This window comes from Leptidea sinapis, chromosome 39 (assembly GCF_905404315.1).
Source record: "Leptidea sinapis chromosome 39, ilLepSina1.1, whole genome shotgun sequence".
NCBI classification, from domain to species: domain Eukaryota; kingdom Metazoa; phylum Arthropoda; class Insecta; order Lepidoptera; family Pieridae; genus Leptidea; species Leptidea sinapis.
Genome location: NC_066303.1, coordinates 3,682,499 through 3,703,585, shown reverse-complemented (window position 1 = coordinate 3,703,585; position 21,087 = coordinate 3,682,499). Strand labels below are relative to the sequence as shown.

Here is a 21,087-nt window from a genome sequence, read left to right as displayed (position 1 = left end):
TAATGCTTATACATTACTGCTTCAAGGCAGAAACAGGCGCCGTTGTGGTACCCATAATCTAGCCGGCATCCTGTGGAACGGTTGATTCTCGCTTTTGGATCTCAGTCTTTCGGATATATTATAAAATTTAATTATTAAAAATTGAGTTGATTATTTCACCATTGCCAACATAACACTGACACTAGACATTTATTAGCATGATTTTTTTTCAGTTCATACCTGCAAACTCCCACCACCACAATACTCCATGGAAATCCAGAGCTTATCCCTCCTCAAGTAGGAGCCATAGTAGGCAACGATGTTTGGATGCCGGCAGTCCTTCATCATCAGGATCTCCTGCTGGATGATGGCGAAGTCATCACCCGGCTCCAGCTTAATCACCTTGATGGCAGCCAACTCGTTGACGCCGTTGAGACGTTTCGCCTGCAAACATTGTAACGAACATAAGATTGTCTGCTGAACATATTTTATAGATAGTTACAAAAATATAGAAGGAGGCAAAATATATCGGATCATTTTAGCCCTGTTACTCTGACGGTATGAAAATAGGCGTATTTAGATCACTTCACGTCATCAGAGATGTGATACAGGGCATTCGGTTTTCTTCTGTAATATTGAGGGTAGGATGGTTTGAATGTTCGACAGAAATGTGGTATGGCCTCCTTCAATATTAGATGCTCATGCCTCCAGCTCTGTCTTTTTGGGTTTGGTTGAGGAATGCCATACGTGGTGGAGGTGAAATTTCGACGTGATGTCTGGTGTAGAAATTCGGCTGCTGGTATTACCTGAACAATTCCGTCGAAAACTCTTACATGCTTTAGATATCGCCAAAGACTAAGCCTATACGAGATGGCTTGATTATTGGGGTCCCGCTAAGAGGTAAAAAGAAACACTCCATGTAAACCAATTTTTGCTCCTTAATTAGACGGTGTCTTAAATTCTTTCGCCTTACAAATTTTTTAAAGGCCAATTTAGCCTAACATTTCACGGGATCAACGATCTGAACGCCGTTCTTTGTATCAACGCTTTATATAGTTTGCTGATACAGGGAGAGGCTTTGAGGGGAGTGTGAAGAATATATATAAGAAATTCTGGCACAGCCGGTGTAGAATCGTCGTCTCCCGTGAGACATTTTACCTGACAGATTTGTCAGCAGGTAACAGGAAATAGAAAAAACAAACTGCATATTTTATTGCTCATTATGATAAGACTTTCGAAGAATCGACACACAGCTTCTAATATCGATCGCTCCACGTATCTGCCTCCCTCGAGTGATGAGACTCGTGACTAATGAACTCTAACGAGGGCCGCAATCATCGTGCCCTACTTTATATATTTACCAATCGTTGTTGTTGCCGAAACGCGCGCCTCAATCTATTTAATTTACAGGAACCTAAAACATTCATTAGGTTACGGCAATATTTGCAGCATTCACTCTCGGTATACCCGGTTCCCGTTTTACTTTCTAGAGTCACAAGTGCCTTTTTTATCTGTATAGAAGACCTAGGGCATAAACGTGCCTACGGGCTTTATCTGATGGTAAGTAATCACCGCCCACGCTCTCCTGCAACACCAGAGGAAGCACAGAAACGTTGCCGGCCTTTTAGGACGATGTACGTGCGTGGAAAAGTCGAAAAAGAAGCTCATTGTAGGTTCAAGCCCATGGTAAGTGGAAAAAAGCTCCTTTGAAGTCGCACTAGCGACGAGTGGAATAGCGGGCACTTTATGCTAGTTTGCGGTATGTCGTGTGAAGGGGGAACGTGAATCAGGTCAAACTGCTCTTTGGAACAAATCTCCGTGACAAATTCGGCAGAACACACACAATAAAGCGAGTCTGTACGCAACGCCAAGTAATCTAGCCGTTCACAGAGCACTTCATTTACTTATCATCTGCGACAATTCGATCAGCTCTACACGGATTGCACAGTGAAATGGTTCGATCGAATGGTTCAAGTTGATAGTGGGGTGCACCAGACCAAAGAACAAATCTCCATCTACTAAATCTAATGGGCATGGATTTTAAGCATTACCTAGAAGCATAACATTTATGACCTTCAGTTTTTTCGAAGCCAATTTGGCTGACCCTTCAGAATTACCACTAAATTGGCAATCGCTCGAAATTTAGAGACCCAGACCCAGACACTACGGGGAGTGTTGTCGAAGAGCGGTAACACGAAATGGGTTTTTTGTGTGGTTAACACGCAAACTTAAGTCTTTAGGAATTAACCTACAGATCTGTATTAATATTATAAACCTTAAGTGGTTTTTGTTTGAACGCTCATCATGAGAATAGAAATCGACTAATGTAGAATTAGGCTTATCCAGTAAGCCAGTAAATATATTTTTTTGTCAATTAGTCCGGAATAAAAAGAGCTCCTGAACTGCTTCACCCGCTTGACGGTTAAAACATTAATATAATGTTCTACCATAATATTGATTAAAACATCTAAATGCTCTTTTGAACCATGATACTATTTTATGCCTATATCTTTATAGGTTTATGACAAAAATATATTATGGAGCACAGCAAAGCCAGTACATTAATATAAAGGATTGTATATTATTAAGTGCACATTTCATTAATAGGCACGATACATTGAACCATACTGAGTCAGCCATCGGTCTAACTGTCCGGAGGGGACGCATAAAACAATAACGATTGTCATCCACATGTTACATTACGCCTTAGAGTATGTAACCATCTGGAGACGGTTTTTTTTATGTGATTAGAAAGGCAAACGATGGTTCTGATTACATTCTTGCAACATCAGAGGAATTACGAGAGCGTCGCCATTTATGTAAATAAAGAGGCTTTTTTTCGCAGGATGCCGTCTATTGATACCACAGCGGCGCCTATTTCTACCGTGACGCATTATTCATGTTTCGGTTTGAAAGGAGCCGTAGGTAGTGAAACTAATAGTCAATTAAATTAATGAGACTCAACACTTCATGTCTCTAAGTGATGATCGATTGCGATGCCGCTCAGAATTTTGGGTTCAATCAAGAATTCTGAGTGGCATTGCATTGTGATAGGCAGGGCGTGTCACAAATCTTAAGGTAAAAGTCTTGTATGTCTCGCCATTTTTCAAAAAGAATGTATCGACTTGGAAACACCCCGCAAGGAAGCTCAGTCCACAGTTTAATTGAACGTGGAAGGAAATTGCTTGGAAAACGCACTGTACTGGAACGACACACATCTCATATTATGTGTATTGCAATGCAGGAAAGAATTTTATAGAAGTATAGTTGGGGTACCATTAAATGAACGATAATATTGTAATTTCTATCAAAATTTTTATTCGCAGGGAAAAGGCACTTTAGAATAAAATCTTATAGTAAAATGTATTAATTATTTGGCCGCTCATTCTGTGTCGATTGTCGAATAACCACTTGTTAAGCTCAATCAGTCAGTGATATATACGCCGATTCTTTGACATTCCCTCAATTTTAACTTTTAAAGCTTTATTTATGATTTGCGGTTCTAATTAACGTAATAGGTTTAAAAAAGTTAAGCAAAAATTATAAAGTTAAACAGATTTATTAAAAAAAATTGGCTTAATTTAGCTCCAAATGCTTTAAGTAATATAAAGCACGCTGCTTCTTGAAATCGGCTTCACACGTTACCCCGTCTTGAAATAGTGTACTTGTTTACTTAATTATAAAAATAACTCCTTTAGACGGTAGAAATGGTGAATCTTATTAATATTAAAAAAAAAAACTATTTCTAACTATAATTAAAAAAGTATTTTTTTAAGATTACATTATTCGTCTACTGTCGGTTACATACTCTTTGGCGTGAGCAATAAGCATGTGGGATTTAAGTTATTTTTTACAGCTTTGGAGCCAGATGATTATTATTATGCAGAATACAGATAAACAAATTAAAATAATCTGTTTTTAATTAGTACTAGCTGACTTCATTTATTATATATAATAAAGTAATACGAAAAATAAATTTTTGGGGTATAAAAATAGATGTCGACCGATTCTCAGACCTACCAAATATTAAAACGTACATAAAATCTACCAACTATATGTAGCCAAAATTATTATTTTTTCACCTCCGGAGAAAGCTCGAACGGTATAAAGATTCTATTTAGTTATTCATTTTAAACTATTCTTTCGTTTTGATTTGTGAACGACGGGGGACACATCAAAGGAATAACAAAATTGTTGTTTTTATTTAATTCCGAGCATTTTCATATTTATTCACCTTTTAAATCTTCTCTGGACTTCCACAAATAATTCAAGACCAAAATTAGCCAAATTGATCCAGCTGTTCTCGAGTTTTACCAAGACTAACAAACAGCAATTCATTTTTATATATATAGATATTTTCCATGACCTTTTGAGACTAAAATAGACACAATTACCTACTAACAACTACATAAAACACGAAAACCATTTCATTTTGTGATATTCAAAGACCACTGATCGAGAAAGATAGTCACAAAAGACTCACAGAAATTTAAGGTGGTTTGGTCATGTTGGGAGGGCGGATGGAAGTAGACCGACTGGACAAACTAATAAAGCTAATCTGAATGGATTGGGAGTGTTGATAAAGGCCGACATAGGCACGCGAGGAGAACATTCCAGGATCGGGTGGAGATCTATTAAAAAGGGAACACGTCCAGTGTATTCAGCGATCAATCCTTGGAATATGATTTGATATTTTGAAATGGAAAATCTATTTGAAGAAGCCTCTCCAGTGACCACTCTCCTATGGCGAGGGTTGCAACCAGGCAAATTAGCTAGCTGTAAGTGTTGAAATTTTTTTTTGACAATAATAGGACGAGACGAACACGACGTTCAGCTGATGGTGATTATTGATACATGCTGCCCATTACATTGCAATGCCGCTCAGGATTCATGAACAACCCAAAAATTATGAACGGCACTAAAATAGCACTCGTCGTCTTGAGACATAAGATGTTAAGTCTTATTTGCCCAGTAATTTCATTAGCAACAGCGCCCTTCAGACCGAATCACAATAATGCTTACACATTACCGCTTCGCGGCAGAAAAAGACGCCGTTGTGGTCGTCCCAGTGAAGTCCCAGGCCCAAGGGTGTCATAAGAGGCGACTAAAAACATTTACCAATTGGAGGATTCTTTGTACAGGAAGCCGGATAGATTCTAGATAGGTTTCGGTATGAAGGGCGCCGTAGCTAGTGAAATTACTGGGCAAATGAGACTTAACATATTATGTCTCAAGGTGACAGGTGGTAAGAGGGTCTATCTAGACGTAAATGATCTTAGATATACACAAGTTAAAAAAAAAAACTAAAAAAATTAAGCATTAAAAATTATTTTATATTATAATTGAAATTTATTTTTAATATACTATTTAGTTTCGTTTTCTATTAAAGCACACGCGTTTCGGTTTTTTTTAACTATTACTTGTTTTACTAATAGTCTATACTCAATATAACTACTGCTGTTATGATATATATTTTTATCATCCATACCAAAATAATTACAAGAGTATGGATTTAAATTTCAGTAGGCTTTGGTACAAAATGTTCAAACGCCCCGCTTTGCCCTTATAGTGCCTTTCTGTCAATCGTGTTAATTAACCAACATAAATATCTATTAAAAGCTGTTTAATGCAACTATTCGATGCCATCGTACGAAGTCATAATACGATATTGGATAAGATCTAGAGCTCCAACCCTTCGCCCGTACACCGCACCCCTGACTAGACTTTAGTCGCGACGTGTCTTTACAACAGACAGCCGGTAATGGCATTTCATACGGATTTATTAGCCGCCAACACGACGACAATATAAATTGGAAAATATTTAATACTAACAATTATGAAAATAATGTATATATTGTATATCATTTACCAGTGGGAGGCTCCTTTCCACAGGATGCCGGCTAGATTATGGGTACCACAACGGGCCTATTTATGCCGTGAAGCAGAAATATGTAAGCATTACTGTGTTTCGGTCTGAAGGACGCCGTAGCTAGTGAAATTACTGGGCAAATGAGACTTAACATCTTATGTCTCAAGGTGACGAGCGCAGTTGTAGTGCCGCTCAGAATTTTTTTGTCTATCAAGAATCCTGATCGACATTGCTTTGTAATGGGCAGGGCGTATCAATTACCATCAGCGGAACGTCCTGCTCGTCTTGTCCCCTATTTTCATAAAAGAACATAATGTCAAAATAATTGATTTTTAATGTCCAAATGCGTGTAATAACTATTTATAGACATACATAAAAATCCAATTAGGAGATACAAATCCATTCCAGTTAACATTATTAATTTAAATGTAACCCTGTCTTTCATCGCGGCTTGACAAGCCAACCGATTAGTATTTAGTATGGCCCAAAACATTACCGAATTCCAAAAGAAAAATTTCTCGTTCGTGGTCTTCGTTCGTCATCTTGTGTGGTGTGGTGTTAAATATATTTAAAAGTTTGATGATTATTGTTGCACCACTTTGCATATAAAATATTTTAAATAATTAAGCAGGTGCTATCGAGCCTCTTGCCACTTCTTCTCGCTATTGATTAAATTTCGAATGTAAAACTTTGACATTCATATAAGTATAATTTTGGTTCTAAGCGAATAGATGCACTTTAAATGGATTTCAAGACATCGCACATCAGCGATTTCGCATTCTGTGTGAAGTAGCCTTATAGCGTTCAGACAGGCGTAAACTCTAGTAGATAACTGAATGACTCTCAATTTCAATATTGCGACGACAGCAAAGGGCGAGGAATCTTTTATAAAATACTTTCACTGTGAAATATAAAGCTTTGGACGAGCAATAGGATGGTTTATGAAATAGGATTTTAAAACATTAGCATTTATAAGCTCTCTAGATAACTAGATGTGTATTGCGAACTTCACTTCCTTTTAAGAAGTATAAATGTTGTGCCTCTCAGGATTCTTAAAAAAATCCTAAAAATTCTGAGCGGCACTACAATTGCACTGGTCTCCTTTAGACATAAGATGCTGAGTCTCATTTGCCCAGACATTTCACTACCAACGGCGCCACGTTCACGGCAGAAATAGGCGTCGTTGTGGTACCCATAATCCAGCCGGCGTACAGTGCAAAGGAGCCTCCCACTGGTAGATTATTATTATTATATTATTTATTACTTATTCATCCTACTCATCCATAAAAAGGACAAATAAGTTGACAGGCACTCACAAAAATTGCTATTGAATGGTTTTACACACTTGCTATCTCTATTACCTGGTACTGGGGTAAAACGCCCTTTAGCTACGAATATACAGATACTACCTATGTTTAAAGTGATATATATATATATGAGATATATATACTATACTATACTTGTGGGATTAAATATACAAATAAAATTAGTGACCAAAATTCGGACTCAAACCCACGCCTCGCGGGATCCTTCCGAACGCTCTTACCAACGGAGCCTCATCTAAACAATTGTTTCGATTTGCAACAGCGACATCTCAAGTAAAATTCCTCATATACAATTATTGGGGTTGAGCAGGTTATCAACTGTATAGTAGAACCTGCAGATGAAGCCACAACCTGAGAGTTGAACAAGGCATAAGATTTACGATCCATGCGTTACTCGAACGTTTGACTCAGTGGTACAGCGCTCGGACGGAATCCGAGAGGTCCCGGGTTCGAGACCCCTCACTGGCATTCAAGCGACCAACTGTTTAGCGGAAGAAGTGTAATGGCAGGTACTGTCCCAGACAAACATTGCATAGTCCAGGCTTGTTGAAATCTATGGCTTAAAAAATATAATGAAAAATATCCAGATTCCGCGTGGGCTGTCCAGCGTATCTAGGCATTGTCAATGACAGCCGGTTCGATGCCCGGACAAGGTCAATGGGCCTGCGACGAGCGAAAGTCCATTAAAGCCAACGGTGGGTGTTAAGTATTTAAGGCTTACCTTAACGAGTTTTGTTAATCTACTCATTGTGTGAATTAAATTGAACCAATTCCATCTGTATACAAAATCAGAGTTTGACTTCTTCTATCGACTCCAAAACGACTTGATGTTTTGTATGAAATTTTTAGGAAATGATTACCTTTCAGCAGATGTCGTGACTTCGGAGCTAGCGGCCCGGGTTCGCTTCGTAAATAAGCCATTATTTTCTCGTAAAAAGTAAAGGGTAAAAATGGTTATGGTAGGCTATATCTAACAGATAGAGATATACCATTGCTGACATTTTTGTAGACGTAAGCGTTTTGGATATTGAAGAACGTCTGCAGCTATAGTGTGTGGTAAAGGTTACTATAACATAAATGACTTTCTTAATGATAACTCAGATAGGGAATGGAGCAAATCCAGGCTCTTTAATTATATATATTATAGAAAAAAAAAGGCCGCTGGTTTCTCAAGTCTAAGGCGTACTATTTTGAATAAGTAGTAGTTTTAATTGGTGTTTGTTGACGTTCAGTGATTATAAATCCTATTTTGAATAAAAATATTTGAATTTGAAAAAACTTTTATCAAACCTATTTTTGGCGGATTTGTCTACTTTTTGCATTCTAACTATGCAATGGCCAATGCTTTTATTTAGATATCTAATAAATTTAACAAAATCGTTTTAGCACTTTGGTATATGGTTGCAGACAGACAGACGTGGAGAAGGTCTTTCCACATGTAATGATGGTGATTAATCACGAGTAGTTAATAAAAATAGCTGAGCGAGCACAAGTGCCGTGAACCGGTCGAACATACCGGGCACCGGACGATGACCCCGCACCTATTGGAGGCACGTGAATCACTTTGGCTTTGAAGTAATTACCTCTGGTTCACAGACCAGGCAGATCAGAAAACATCAGTTGCTTTTTGGTAGATGTTAAGGTCAACAAAAGTTCCAGATTTGGGGTTCCTTACACGAAGAACAACCAGGAACCCTAGACTAGACTCAGACGTCTGTCCATCCCCCTGTCTGTCAACGGGCTGTATTCACGGTTGCCAGATTGCCGAGAATGAATGCGCGATAGTCTCGAAAATATGTCGAAGCAACAATCGACGACTTGTAGTAAATTAGAACAATTGTATTTAAGTCCATTCAAGGTTTTAGAAGATTTATCCCCTAACGCGAACTATTTTAAAAGGAAATAAGGGAGAAATTGTACGTAAAATTATAAATTACCATAAATGTTAACATTATATAAGTATAAAAAAAACATTAGCTATAACTTTAAATTTTCTTTGTTTTTCAATGTTTCATTTTATTTAATAGAGTACTTTTTTAAATCGTATTTTCCTTTTTAGAAAATAGGTAATAATTAACCTTTATTTTTTTAAATAATGTGTACTAGGTACTATATTTCAGAAATAAGTACGTATTTTTTTTTTGTTTTCGTTATGCATAAGGAAGTGTGTAAATTTGAACATTCCGGAATCTGCACCCCGTCAGGAACATGGTAATCCTATCTATCCAAACTAACTGCCAAGCCGTCTCCCTTGCTCCTAATGACCGCGGCCCATCTATGTGTAAGGTTGGTATATATTAGAAGTTCGCCAGCTGATCAACCATGGCGAAATCCGTAACGGCGGTTAGGAAACGAATCGTTACTAAAATTGCCGAGACGGCAACAAATATTCTCCTGTTATGGATTCTCGCCGTACTTGATTTATAAAAGGACGTACAGACTAGAGACAAACTATGAGACTATATGTATGTTTCAAATGTCGTAGAATTGGTGACAGTGACCAGTAAAACATTTATTTATCCCAAAACAATGATATTACAATGAGCCTCTATAGCCCAGTGGTTAGTGACCCTGCCTACTGAGCTAGAGGTCCCGAGTTCGAATCCCGGTAGGTGCAACACTAACATTTATATGATGAATATGAATGTCTGTTTCCGACTCATGGATATTTATAAGTATTTATGTATATTTAAGTAAGTATATTGTTTTAAATATATCGTTGTCTTGTACCCACAGTACAGGCTATGCATAGTTTGGGGGAGGTGATTTTTGTAATAGTGTTTCAATATTTATTTATTTACTAGCTGACCCGACAGACGTTGTTCTGTATATAATAAATAAAATAGGTAATGTTTTTTTATGAAATTGTCAATAATATAGCATAACATCAACCACCACAAAAAAGCAATCATAAAAAATGCACCCTGTTGTTGTAATGAAATTGTCTCCCAGGTGCTGAGAAAGTTATAAAAATTCTAATTAGTGATTCATCTTCATCATCTTTCAATTTGATTTCTGTACGACGGAGGACAAATCTAAGGAAAAACAAAATGGTTGTTTTTATTTAATTCTGAGCGTTATCATATTTATTCAATTTTTAATTCCTTTTAAACCTTCTCTGGACTTCCACAAGTAATTCAAGACTAAAATTAGCCAAATCGGTCCAGCCGTTCTCGAGTTTTAGCGAGACTAACGAACAGCAATTCATTTTTATATATATAGATTTATATAGTAGTATAGATTAGTATGTAATTACGAAATTAGGACATAGTGTGTCTGTGACGTCACAGAAACTGGAAGTGTCAATAAAAACAAAATTAATGAAGTAACCTATTCTATGAATCACTAATTGTGAATCATACTATGCTAGAAGTGTCTTGGTTCGATGAGCACAAGTGACCACAGACCATTAGTATATCACTATTTATATTGTTACAAAAATTCGTGTTATTTCCGAGCGCCCGGCCGCGACATTCGTTCACTCAGTTTTTATTTATGGAAGAGGAGGACAAACGAGCGTACGGGTCACCTGGTGCTAAGTGATCACCGCCGCCGTCATTCTCATTCAGCATCAGAGGGATACCAGGAACGTTACCTTCCTTTTAGAAAGGTGTATGCAATTTTTTTAATACATATGTGGTACTTCATGTCGTATAGTCCTGGAAATACAGCACACAGATTACCTTTAACTGCATCATTGGTTTATCTTTTGGGGCCTACTAGCACTGCATCTTCCAGTACTTGGTCGCCCTTCGATGAGTGTACTGCCCCACCTTATCTTCTGTCAAACTATGTGCCCTGCCCACTTCCAATTCAGTATGAATATCTATTATTGTTGGTTGGGAAAATAAGCACTTAAATTTGTAGATCTATTGTGCCCCCTACATGTGCTTGGATGCACGCCCTAGAGATGACTTTGCTCATTGTGAGGTGGCAGTTGGGCAACATTTAAAGAATTTTTCCCTTGTATATTCGGAGTTTTCGGAGTTCAATTTGTAACTAAGAAAATCACATCCTCCAGGCCTATGATCTTTAAGAGACACAGCATCCTCAGTGGAGACAGGTGGGATAGGTCCTCTGTCTAAATATTGAAGGCCTTGAGGCAACTCCTCATATAAAGGATATGTTTAGGATCCTTGTAGGCCTCTTAGCAAAATCTAGATAAAGTGAATTCACTGAGGCCTATTTTTGCCAAGTGACCTTTGAGTTTGCACTGCCCAGAGAGCAAGCCTGTGAGGGTTTGTAGCTAACTCCTGGTTAGGTTTATGCAAAACCTTAGGAGAAAAACCAGTTGAACAAAAACATTTCATACAAACAGTACCTTAATGATAAGAGATATATACGATAGTTTTGTATAAATATATGTGGAAGCACTGGTGCAAACAATATGGTTACTCTGGTGAATGAGGATGAAGTTACCGTTAACAGCTAGTTTGTTCTACAATAGTAAAAATTTGTTAGTGTTTTCATCATTGACGATGCTGTGTTATATATCATCAGGTATAAATACTGACTGTATATATCACAACTACTCAAGTACAAACAGTTCTGCACTCTTGCTTCAGTTTTTTAATTGCATTTCAGCCATTCCTTGGATCGGAAGGTTAATTCCGAAATGGCAATGGGCCCCAGGGCACTAGATTTATTAGGTTTTCTACAACTTCTGACCCTTATTTGTTTATAAGATGATTGATTTTGAATGGTTTAATAGTTTGTTTGTTCAATAGCTTTCAGGTACATTCACTTAAATCATCCTAATTAAAAGTAATCTATTAATACTACGTAAAATAATATGCATTGGCAGAACACTGCGCGAGCGCCTAATAACAGCGATCTAAGGGCAATCAGAGTTTCCCAGAATGGAATGGTTAATAATATTATTACACATGTGCAAAATTTCAGCTGTCTAAGTATCATTGTTATATTTATATTATTGTGAGATACAACACAAGACAGACAGACAAAATGGATGGATAAATAGACAACTGAGTCTTAGTAAAAGGATCCCTGTTTATAACATTTCAAGTATGGAACCCGAAGAAAACTCAAGTTATTGTTAAACCTTGTAAAAGAAATGTTCAACTAACAAATTTAGTATACAATTGAAACAAACACACTTATCTGCATGATAAGAAGAGTTCAGTTCAAATTCTAATAATCTTAATTCAAACAGACTTACTGAAGAATTTAATATTCTTTATTTTCTTATTAATCATTCTGAATTTTTTTATTTACTGTATATTTAGAAAAAATATTATTATAGTAGTGAAATTATTGTACCATGTAAAAAACTTCTAACTGATTCTGTCTTCAGGCGGCAAGTGATGTCATCGTGATCAACAAATTTGTCATCTTTAGATGTGTTTCCAACAAAATTATTAATCTAAGAATAAAATAATTTAATAAGTTATCATTAATAGTAATGCAATAATTTGTAACTACATATATATGAAAAAAATTGTATATAAAACTATTTCTGTACCATGTAAGAATATATTTTCAGTTATTTTAAAATATTGGTAATGTGGCTTCAATAAGAACCACAGTTCACAAACAATAACAGTTATAGAGTTATATCATCTACAACTTTCCATTTTTCTTGTTATTTTGTTAAGTTATTTAGGAGGTTCGGCAAATTTCTAATCACACCATATGACTCAGATTGGAGCAATTTTGTATGCATATTATTTTATGTGTAGCAATAGATTGCATATAATTGGGATGATGACCATGCAAAATAAACCATCTTATAAACAGAATAACAGTCAGATTTTGGTGAGGGAGAAGGTGCAGTGCAGCACTTTCAGTTTTGGTGTATCAGAAAAATCAAGTACCACTGCTGATTTTGGAAGGTTAAGAAACTAGTAATGGTACACCTAGGTGTTAGATTCTTACACAGCTTCTGTTGACTTATTTCATTATCATAGATATACTTAATCATAGATTTCAGACTTTCTCACAAACAACACTGCATCTCATATAGATAATAAGACTATAATATTTTAAAATATATGTAGCTTATCGAGATAGGAATTTCTGGTGCCCAATTCTAAATAAGTCCCACCAGTATTATGAAGTATAAAATAGATATATACAAATATTTTTATAACTTTGATTCATATTTTACATGTGAGCTCTAGAACATTATTTCCACAAAAAATTGTACTTTAGATATTGTCAATGTATTTTGACTAATGTTTGCATACTAAAGTTACACTGGCCATTTCTTTTGGTAAGATATCAAAATACTTAAGATACTGTGCTTGTTATCTTGTTTATGTAACAATTTCAACAATGAGCAAAAATAAACATAAGCGGTAAAACGAATCTACGTGAAGGCCAACACATGCGTGCTATTTATAATCACTTCAATTGTTTTATTATTAAATATTGTAATTATCAATAATTATTTTGTATAGCTTACGGAACATTTTTGGATATCGTATAAGTTATGCGCGCAGTGTCCTACAAACCGTTAGTTCTATTATCATATACGTGATTAAATTATCAATTATCAACCAATCTTCGATAAAGGCTTTTAAAGATGAGAATTTAGAAAGCATTGTACCTTATATACATCTCCGTAGGTCCCAGATCCAATCCTCTGTATGAGTTCATATTCATCTTGTGGATTTCTACGTGATATATCTGAACTTAAAACACCACCACTATGCGCCATAATCACTAGCGAACACTATTAAGACATTTATTTACACTTTCATCTCATTATTCATATAATTTTAATGCAAGATCGACTATAAATTAATTATTTTTACAACACAAAGCTCAACCTAAGGCATGATATGACGTCCACTGACAAAGTTATCTGACAATATTTTTTATTCACTTTGTCAGAACGTCAAAAGTCAAAACCTTAAATGTAACAACTTCAACGTTATATTTTTTTTATTTTTTAAGCTACGAGTAAGAGCATAGTTTTAGTGCACACCGAGTAAGTAGATCGACACAAAATCCTCACAGCCTTATTCGATTACTTGTTTTAGGAAGTGCTATTTCCCTATAAACTTATAGAATGAAGGAGAATAATGTACCCACCCAATATTCGGTGAATTGCAATTGTTACAACATAATTATATTATATGAGACATCATATAATATAATTAAAATTTGTTGGTATAAATTAGACTTTAAATGTCCATTTAATTCGAATAACAACTTCAAACTGTTGTTTCTTTTGTCTGTTTTTTACTATTTATTTAGTTTGGAATGTGGTGAAATATATTTACTTTATTAATATATCATAGTTATATTTTATATCATAGATAACCGATCTCGCATTTCAAGTTTATGGGTTTCTGTCAGTAGTAGTTTTCAACAATTTTTTTATAACTTTTCGTTCTATGATGTACATGTATTATACATTGCTGAGAAGCTTATTTCATTGCCATTTTGTTGAAGGTTTTTTGAACATGAAACGTAGATTATCTCGACATACCTAATATAAAGAATAAAATTCTTCGGATTTATGTCGTGCATTTTCTACCTTACCCAATATTTTGCTTCTAAAGGTTTTATAAATTATGCAAAGAATTATTATTCAATAATAACTATATTAAATTTCCTATCGTTCAGTATAAAAATATAAAGCCAAGAAACATCTATTCCTAAAAGCAATCTGTGTTCATCGTCAATTTCGTGGGTGTGTTTCTCCAGGAATATCTCAAATTACTACTGTGAAGCCTCTAAATTTTAGTTTGGTGAAAAGTAAGAACAAATAAAGTAAATTATAAAACCATAAACACTTAAAAACAAAACAATTTTTTTTCTTTAATAATCCACTTTTTTTCCAAAATATAACTGTTTTTCAACTTTTGTCGAAAGAAAGGTCTGTGTAAAATGAAATAAAACTTCAAATCAAATAATTTGCACTTATTATAATACAATGTTTAAATAGCATTCAGATAAATTCACTGAAATCTAAGAAATCTGAACCTTAGCTATAAGCATTCTTTCTCTTACACGTAAAATAATACGTATAGATACGCGCTCACGAGCGTATTTAAATCGCCCGGTAAACAAGCGAGATTCAATGTTTTAGAGCCCGGAACTCAAAGGGTTGGATGAATATCGGCCTCCTTATAGTTACAACATTTGGTGTTGCATCCTTAGCAATAAACCTTTTTTCTTGCTTATATTTTGAGTTCTACATAATATACTTAGAATATTCTAGTTTAGCGTATATCCGTATCGCTATGATATAGTAGTTTTTGCTTGTGCAATAAATATTTGAATGCAATATAACATTAATTCATAATTCTTAAAAAATAATAATAGGGGAACCTTGGCACTATGTGTACCTAGGCTATTAGGCTGGTTTCGAAAATTCCCGCCATGTTAAAATCTATTGTCTAGTGTATTCTGTACGTAACTACTGACTATTCACTTACCGCCATTAAGCTGGTGTTTAGTGTTATCGACGTTAAATAGTTTTTTGGGGAAAAAAGTAAGTATTTTTAAATGCTTTGAAGTCTGATAGTTTTACCACTTTACACGTCTTTTAACAGTCACTGAACTGTTATATGCAATTGGTTCTTTTCTTTAACAAGAATTAAAATAATCATAAAATTACGAGATAAGTCACCCCAAATTATTTGATTTTTGTTGAAGTTGGAGTGTATTGTAGCTTGGTCAGTTACATACATACAGGCTAATTATAAGTATGTCTGGACAAAAAACTGCCGTATTATTGTGCGCAGGGACGACACTTCGCCTCCTATACCTACATCATGTATTTCCGATCTGTCAAAGATGGCATAACCGTGTTACTTAGGACTTGTTATATTTCTTTATCTTTTTTACATACTTCTTGTAACAATTTCAAAATAATAAAATACATTTGTACATTTAAAACCAACTACACTATACATAAACATAAACTAAATCAACTCAATCACACATATAAACTGCATTACAGACATAACAACTACATTCAGATTTATGGAAACAAAACCTTATTACACACACATTATCTCATTTTCCAATTTACATTAATACAGTATTTAATTTCACATAAGTATCAACCGATTAGTTATCAGAATATTACCTATTTAAATAATAAATTATATATTAATAACATAAATAAAAATGGATAGCAATAGTAAAGCATTAAAAATTTATTATCAAAACGCTCTGGCACCCTGGCCTAAGAACAAAGACAAAGCTATTTTATGATAATTTGTTACTACAGAACTATGATATTATACTTATTACTGAGACTTGGCTACATGATGGGATATTCGATGCGGAACTGTGTTGCGATAGATATAATGTCTTCCGTTTGGACCGACGGTCACTTGGAGGGAGGAATATGGTTCTATGTCTATCTAGCATACAAGCACGTGTGCGGCCGGAATTTCATGTTGATAATTTAGAATGCATATGGATTACCGTACCCGCTAAAAATGTAGGGTCTCTATACAACATTCATATAGCTTTGACTTATATGCCCTCAGATCTGCCATCAAAAATACACACCCTACTTAAAATAGCCTCAGACGTCCAGAATACTCACCCTAACGACAACTTGCTGATAGCAGGTGATTTTAATTTATCATGTGTTGATTGGAGTCTGAATACTCACCCTAAAATATTAAAAAAGGGTTCAGTTGAGGTACAAAAGGCTGCACACAACCTAATTACTGATCTATCTTTCTTTGGTCTTTCTCAATATAACACAATTACTAATAGCTGCAATAACACATTAGATCTTATATTCTCAACTTTCCCTTTAATAATACAGAAAGCTAATTATCCCCTTGTAAAAGAAGACGTTTTCCATCCCGCATTAAGTATTACAGCCCCTGATATACATGTCCCTCCATTTATACCTAAATCTAAAATTAAATTTCAATATAGAAAAGCAGATTATTTAAAAATTAATAATTATTTAATGCAAACCGATTGGTCTTTTGTGGTTGAGGATATCGATTTGCAAAATGTCATTACAAAGTTCTATAAAATTATCAACGATACTATAGAAACATATGTGCCAAAAACTCGCTCTAGTATTAGTACTTATCCAATATGGTATTCTAAAACACTTATAAATTTAATTAAAGAGAAAAATAAGATACACGCCAATTGGATAAAGCACTGAAATCCTAACGATTACGCAGACTTTTCTGAGCTGAGGAAAAGGCAAAAAAGTGTACAAGATAAATGTTATAAAACGTATATCAACTTTGCACAAAATAAGATTAAAACCAACTCTAAGATGTTTTGGAGCTATGTAAAGTCCAAACGAAGAAATTTTTCTTCCTATCCTCTACAAATGACCCTTGGTACTTCTCAAATTATTAACCCGGTTGATATATGTACAGCATTTAATAATTTCTTTACCAAAAATTTTAATCAACCATTACCAAGCTATATCTTTGATAATAGTATTGATAACTGTCCGCAATCAAGTATTATTCAATCAATAGTTGTTACAGAGAAAGAAATAAGAAAAATCATTGTTCATCTCGATAAAAACAAGGGCGCTGGTACTGATAACATACATCCAATTTATTTTACTCACACGGTCAACAGCCTTACATACCCTATCACATTGCTGTTTAATAGATGCCTACATGAGGGATATTTTCCGAACATCTGGAAAACTGCTCATATTGTACCAGTTCACAAAAAAGGGTCAAGGGTACCTATAGAAAATTACCGTCCCATATCGATACTTAATGTTTTCAGTAAGTTAATGGAAAGAGTTGTTCATACGCATATTTATCCTGCGCTGAGTACACTAATTCCTGAAGAGCAACATGGTTTTATGAAGGGGCGGTCTACAACTACTAATTTAGGCTGTTTTATGGACTATGTTGTGTCAAGTATGGATGGTGGGTCTCAGATTGATGTGATCTACACAGACTTTGAGAAGGCATTCGATCGAGTGGACCATGTTATTCTCTTGCATAAGCTTTATGAATTGGGTATTCGGGGTAACCTTTTGAGATGGAGTCGTACTTACAAAATCGTTCCCAAGCTGTATTAGTAGGAGGCTACTGCTCAAACTTTGAAATCATACCATCGGGTGTCCCTCAAGGCTCAATTCTGGGTCCCCTTTTATATGCTTGCTATCCTTATGATATAAGTAAATGTTTTCACTATGCAAAGTTCCTGATGTACGCCGATGATACTAAAATCTTTATGACAATCAAAGATAATTTGGACTGTTCCAAACTGCAAGCCGATTTAGATAGACTTACTTGCTATTATAATTGTAACCGCATAGATGTCAACCATGAAAAATGCATCTATGTCTCTTTCACGAGAAGAAAGTTTCCAACAGAATTTAGTTACCAAATTAATCATCACCAAATTGATAAAAAACAAGTAGTCAAAGATTTAGGAGTACTTCTGGATGAAAAGCTAATATTTGGAGAACAAATAGATACAATTGTATGTAAGTCATATAAAAGTTTAGGATTCATCTTGCGCGTAAGTAGCCCCTTTTCTGACTTGGATTGCATCAAGGTTTTGTATAACTCATTTATTAGAAGCATTCTTGAATATTGTAGTATTATATGGAACCCGCAATATTCTGTCTATATTAAGAAATTAGAAAGTATTCAGAGAAAATATGTGAATCACCTTAACTTTAGGACTCACAGTTATAATAAAGGTTATGAAGAATCTTGTAAGCACCATCAACTCATTAGTCTTGAAAACAGACGTATCCTTCTTGAATTATCTCTTTTACATGGGCTTTGTCACGGTTATGTAGACTGTCAGGAACTTACCACTAAAACTTTAAATTTTTGTACTCCAAAAAGACGCTCTAGGCACCACATGCTTATTTCCTATTCCTCTGGTGTCCTCAAATTACGCACAACATTCTATAATAACTCGATTACATAAAACCTATAATAATAAGTTTAGTTCGGTTGATATTTTCTACCTCAATAAACTCAAATTCAAAAATGAGATATTAAGAATATTAGTTGAAACATAATTTTATGATTTTATTAAGATAGTTCATTTCATGTTAGTTAGGTATCTTTTCATAGTTTAAAGCCTGTGTTATTATCACATTAAAACGAATACACACACATACATACACCCACACACATGCGCACATGTATATGTAATTGTATACTGACTAGCAAATATCCGAATACATTCATGGTGTTTTACTGTGTCGATTGCTTAAAATTAAGCCCTTTAAAATGTTAATCCCTTTTGGCTGTCAGATCACATTTATATGTATTAATTAAATATTTTTAAGAGCTGTGGATTATGTATAAATAAATAAATAAATAAAATCTGGCACGAGACTGAATCAAAATTTAAATGAGCCGGAAGCCGCTCTTTTTGATTGATACAGGTCATTCACTCGGAAACAATAATAATTTTAATGTTTTACATACATGTGAAAAAGGATTTCACTTAAATGTGTTAGAGCAATTAGAAATAATAAAACACAAAAATAACATGTTTACATTGTTGAATGAACAAACAAATTTAGTCCAATAACCTTTGCTACGTGTCTCTTCCGGGGGTAATACGTCACAACAGCCGACCAATCACAGCACGTCATTTCATGAGACGAGGGTATAAAAGAGCGGCTTCCGGGCTCCGGCTCATTTGATTCAGTCTCGTGCCAGATTTTGGCGAGACAACACGTCCTGAGGATGCCTCGTGTAGAGCCGAAACACGTGTCGAATTGTTTTATAAACAAATATTGGCGGAATTAACACTAAACAAAGCTTAAATCATTTGTATAAACTAAATTACACAATATTCCTAAGTACACCATAGTACTGGCCTAGGTACATAGGGTATGTTGTACCTAGCCATAAATCCTTTTTTTCGTTTTAATTATTAAAACACATTTAAGTATGAAATATACATTTTTGATATTTTGGTGGTGAATACTGAAGTAATTGTGACATAGAAATCTCACCATAAAACCAGCTATATATCTACTAACTATTTGCTTTATATATGCACACGCTTGGTTAGGATCTACTAAACCAGACATTATGCCTCCATTTCTTCTAAGTTATCAATAATATAGCCGTCACTTTCACTCTCATTTGCATTATCAGTTCGTGAAGTTGAAGCAGTTATATTAATATAATGCAGTGAAGAACACATCAAAATACTGACTTTTTCTTGGGTTTCGTGTTCGTCTCCACACAGTTTCCCGATCAAAACGATTTTAGTTCCATGTTGGACAACAATTTCTGAAAGATGCCACCACGCATTCGTATAGCCCTAAAAATAATTCTGTCCGGCGGCCAACTTTAAAAAAAAAGATCCCAAATTCGTTCTCTGCACTCTCGAGAACTTCGGATAGGATATCCATATTGTTGAAATCATAATAATCATAATAGTTTTATAAATAATCGCTGGCAACGGCATAATATCGTTTCATCGAGTTTCAAATCACAACGATCCTAAAAAAGTTTCATTATGTTTTTGTAGGTACTAGTAATTGAAATGTACCTAACTAATTATAAAGCAAAATCATTAAAAATGTCACATTAGTTACATAATTTTTAAGCGAAGCTTTAATACGGACGTGGGCTCTAATCTGTGCTAAGCCGAAGCCTCAGATTTTCACAGCGTTACACGCCAGCGTGGCTATCCATTTGAGACTCATACATCTTTATAGTGCTCACGAACGAGCAGTGACTCACGCACGAGTTTGTTCGTCACTTCACCGATCCGACAGATATTTTAGAAATGGAGAAATATAAAATATCTGTCTAACTAACTAAACTAACTATTATTATTATGAAATTACCTACTACTTATTCATGATAGCTACCTAATACCTATTACTTTTTACTTATGTAGGTTCAATGGTTGTGTTTGCCGTTTCGTAATTAGACCAAGAGCCGACCGCAAAAAGGTGTTAAATTGTCAATATAATACCTTTATTGAAGTAGGCGT

At 35.0% G+C, this 21,087-nt stretch overlaps 1 protein-coding gene across 3 annotated transcripts in view; it reads right to left on the bottom strand.

Moving 5' to 3' along the window:
• LOC126976155 (mitogen-activated protein kinase kinase kinase kinase 5) overlaps positions 1 to 13,983 on the bottom strand; it is a 52,910-nt gene extending 38,927 nt beyond the window's left edge. For all 3 annotated transcript variants that reach the window (XM_050824371.1, XM_050824372.1, XM_050824373.1), the window contains exons 1-2: positions 13,742 to 13,983; positions 220 to 423 (exon numbers count right to left, since the gene is read on the bottom strand). In XM_050824371.1, coding sequence (XP_050680328.1) covers positions 220 to 423; positions 13,742 to 13,852 — 315 coding nt within the window. In that variant the 5' untranslated portion in view covers positions 13,853 to 13,983. The remainder of the gene's footprint in view (positions 1 to 219; positions 424 to 13,741) is intronic.
• Between the last annotated feature and the right edge of the window lie 7,104 nt (positions 13,984 to 21,087).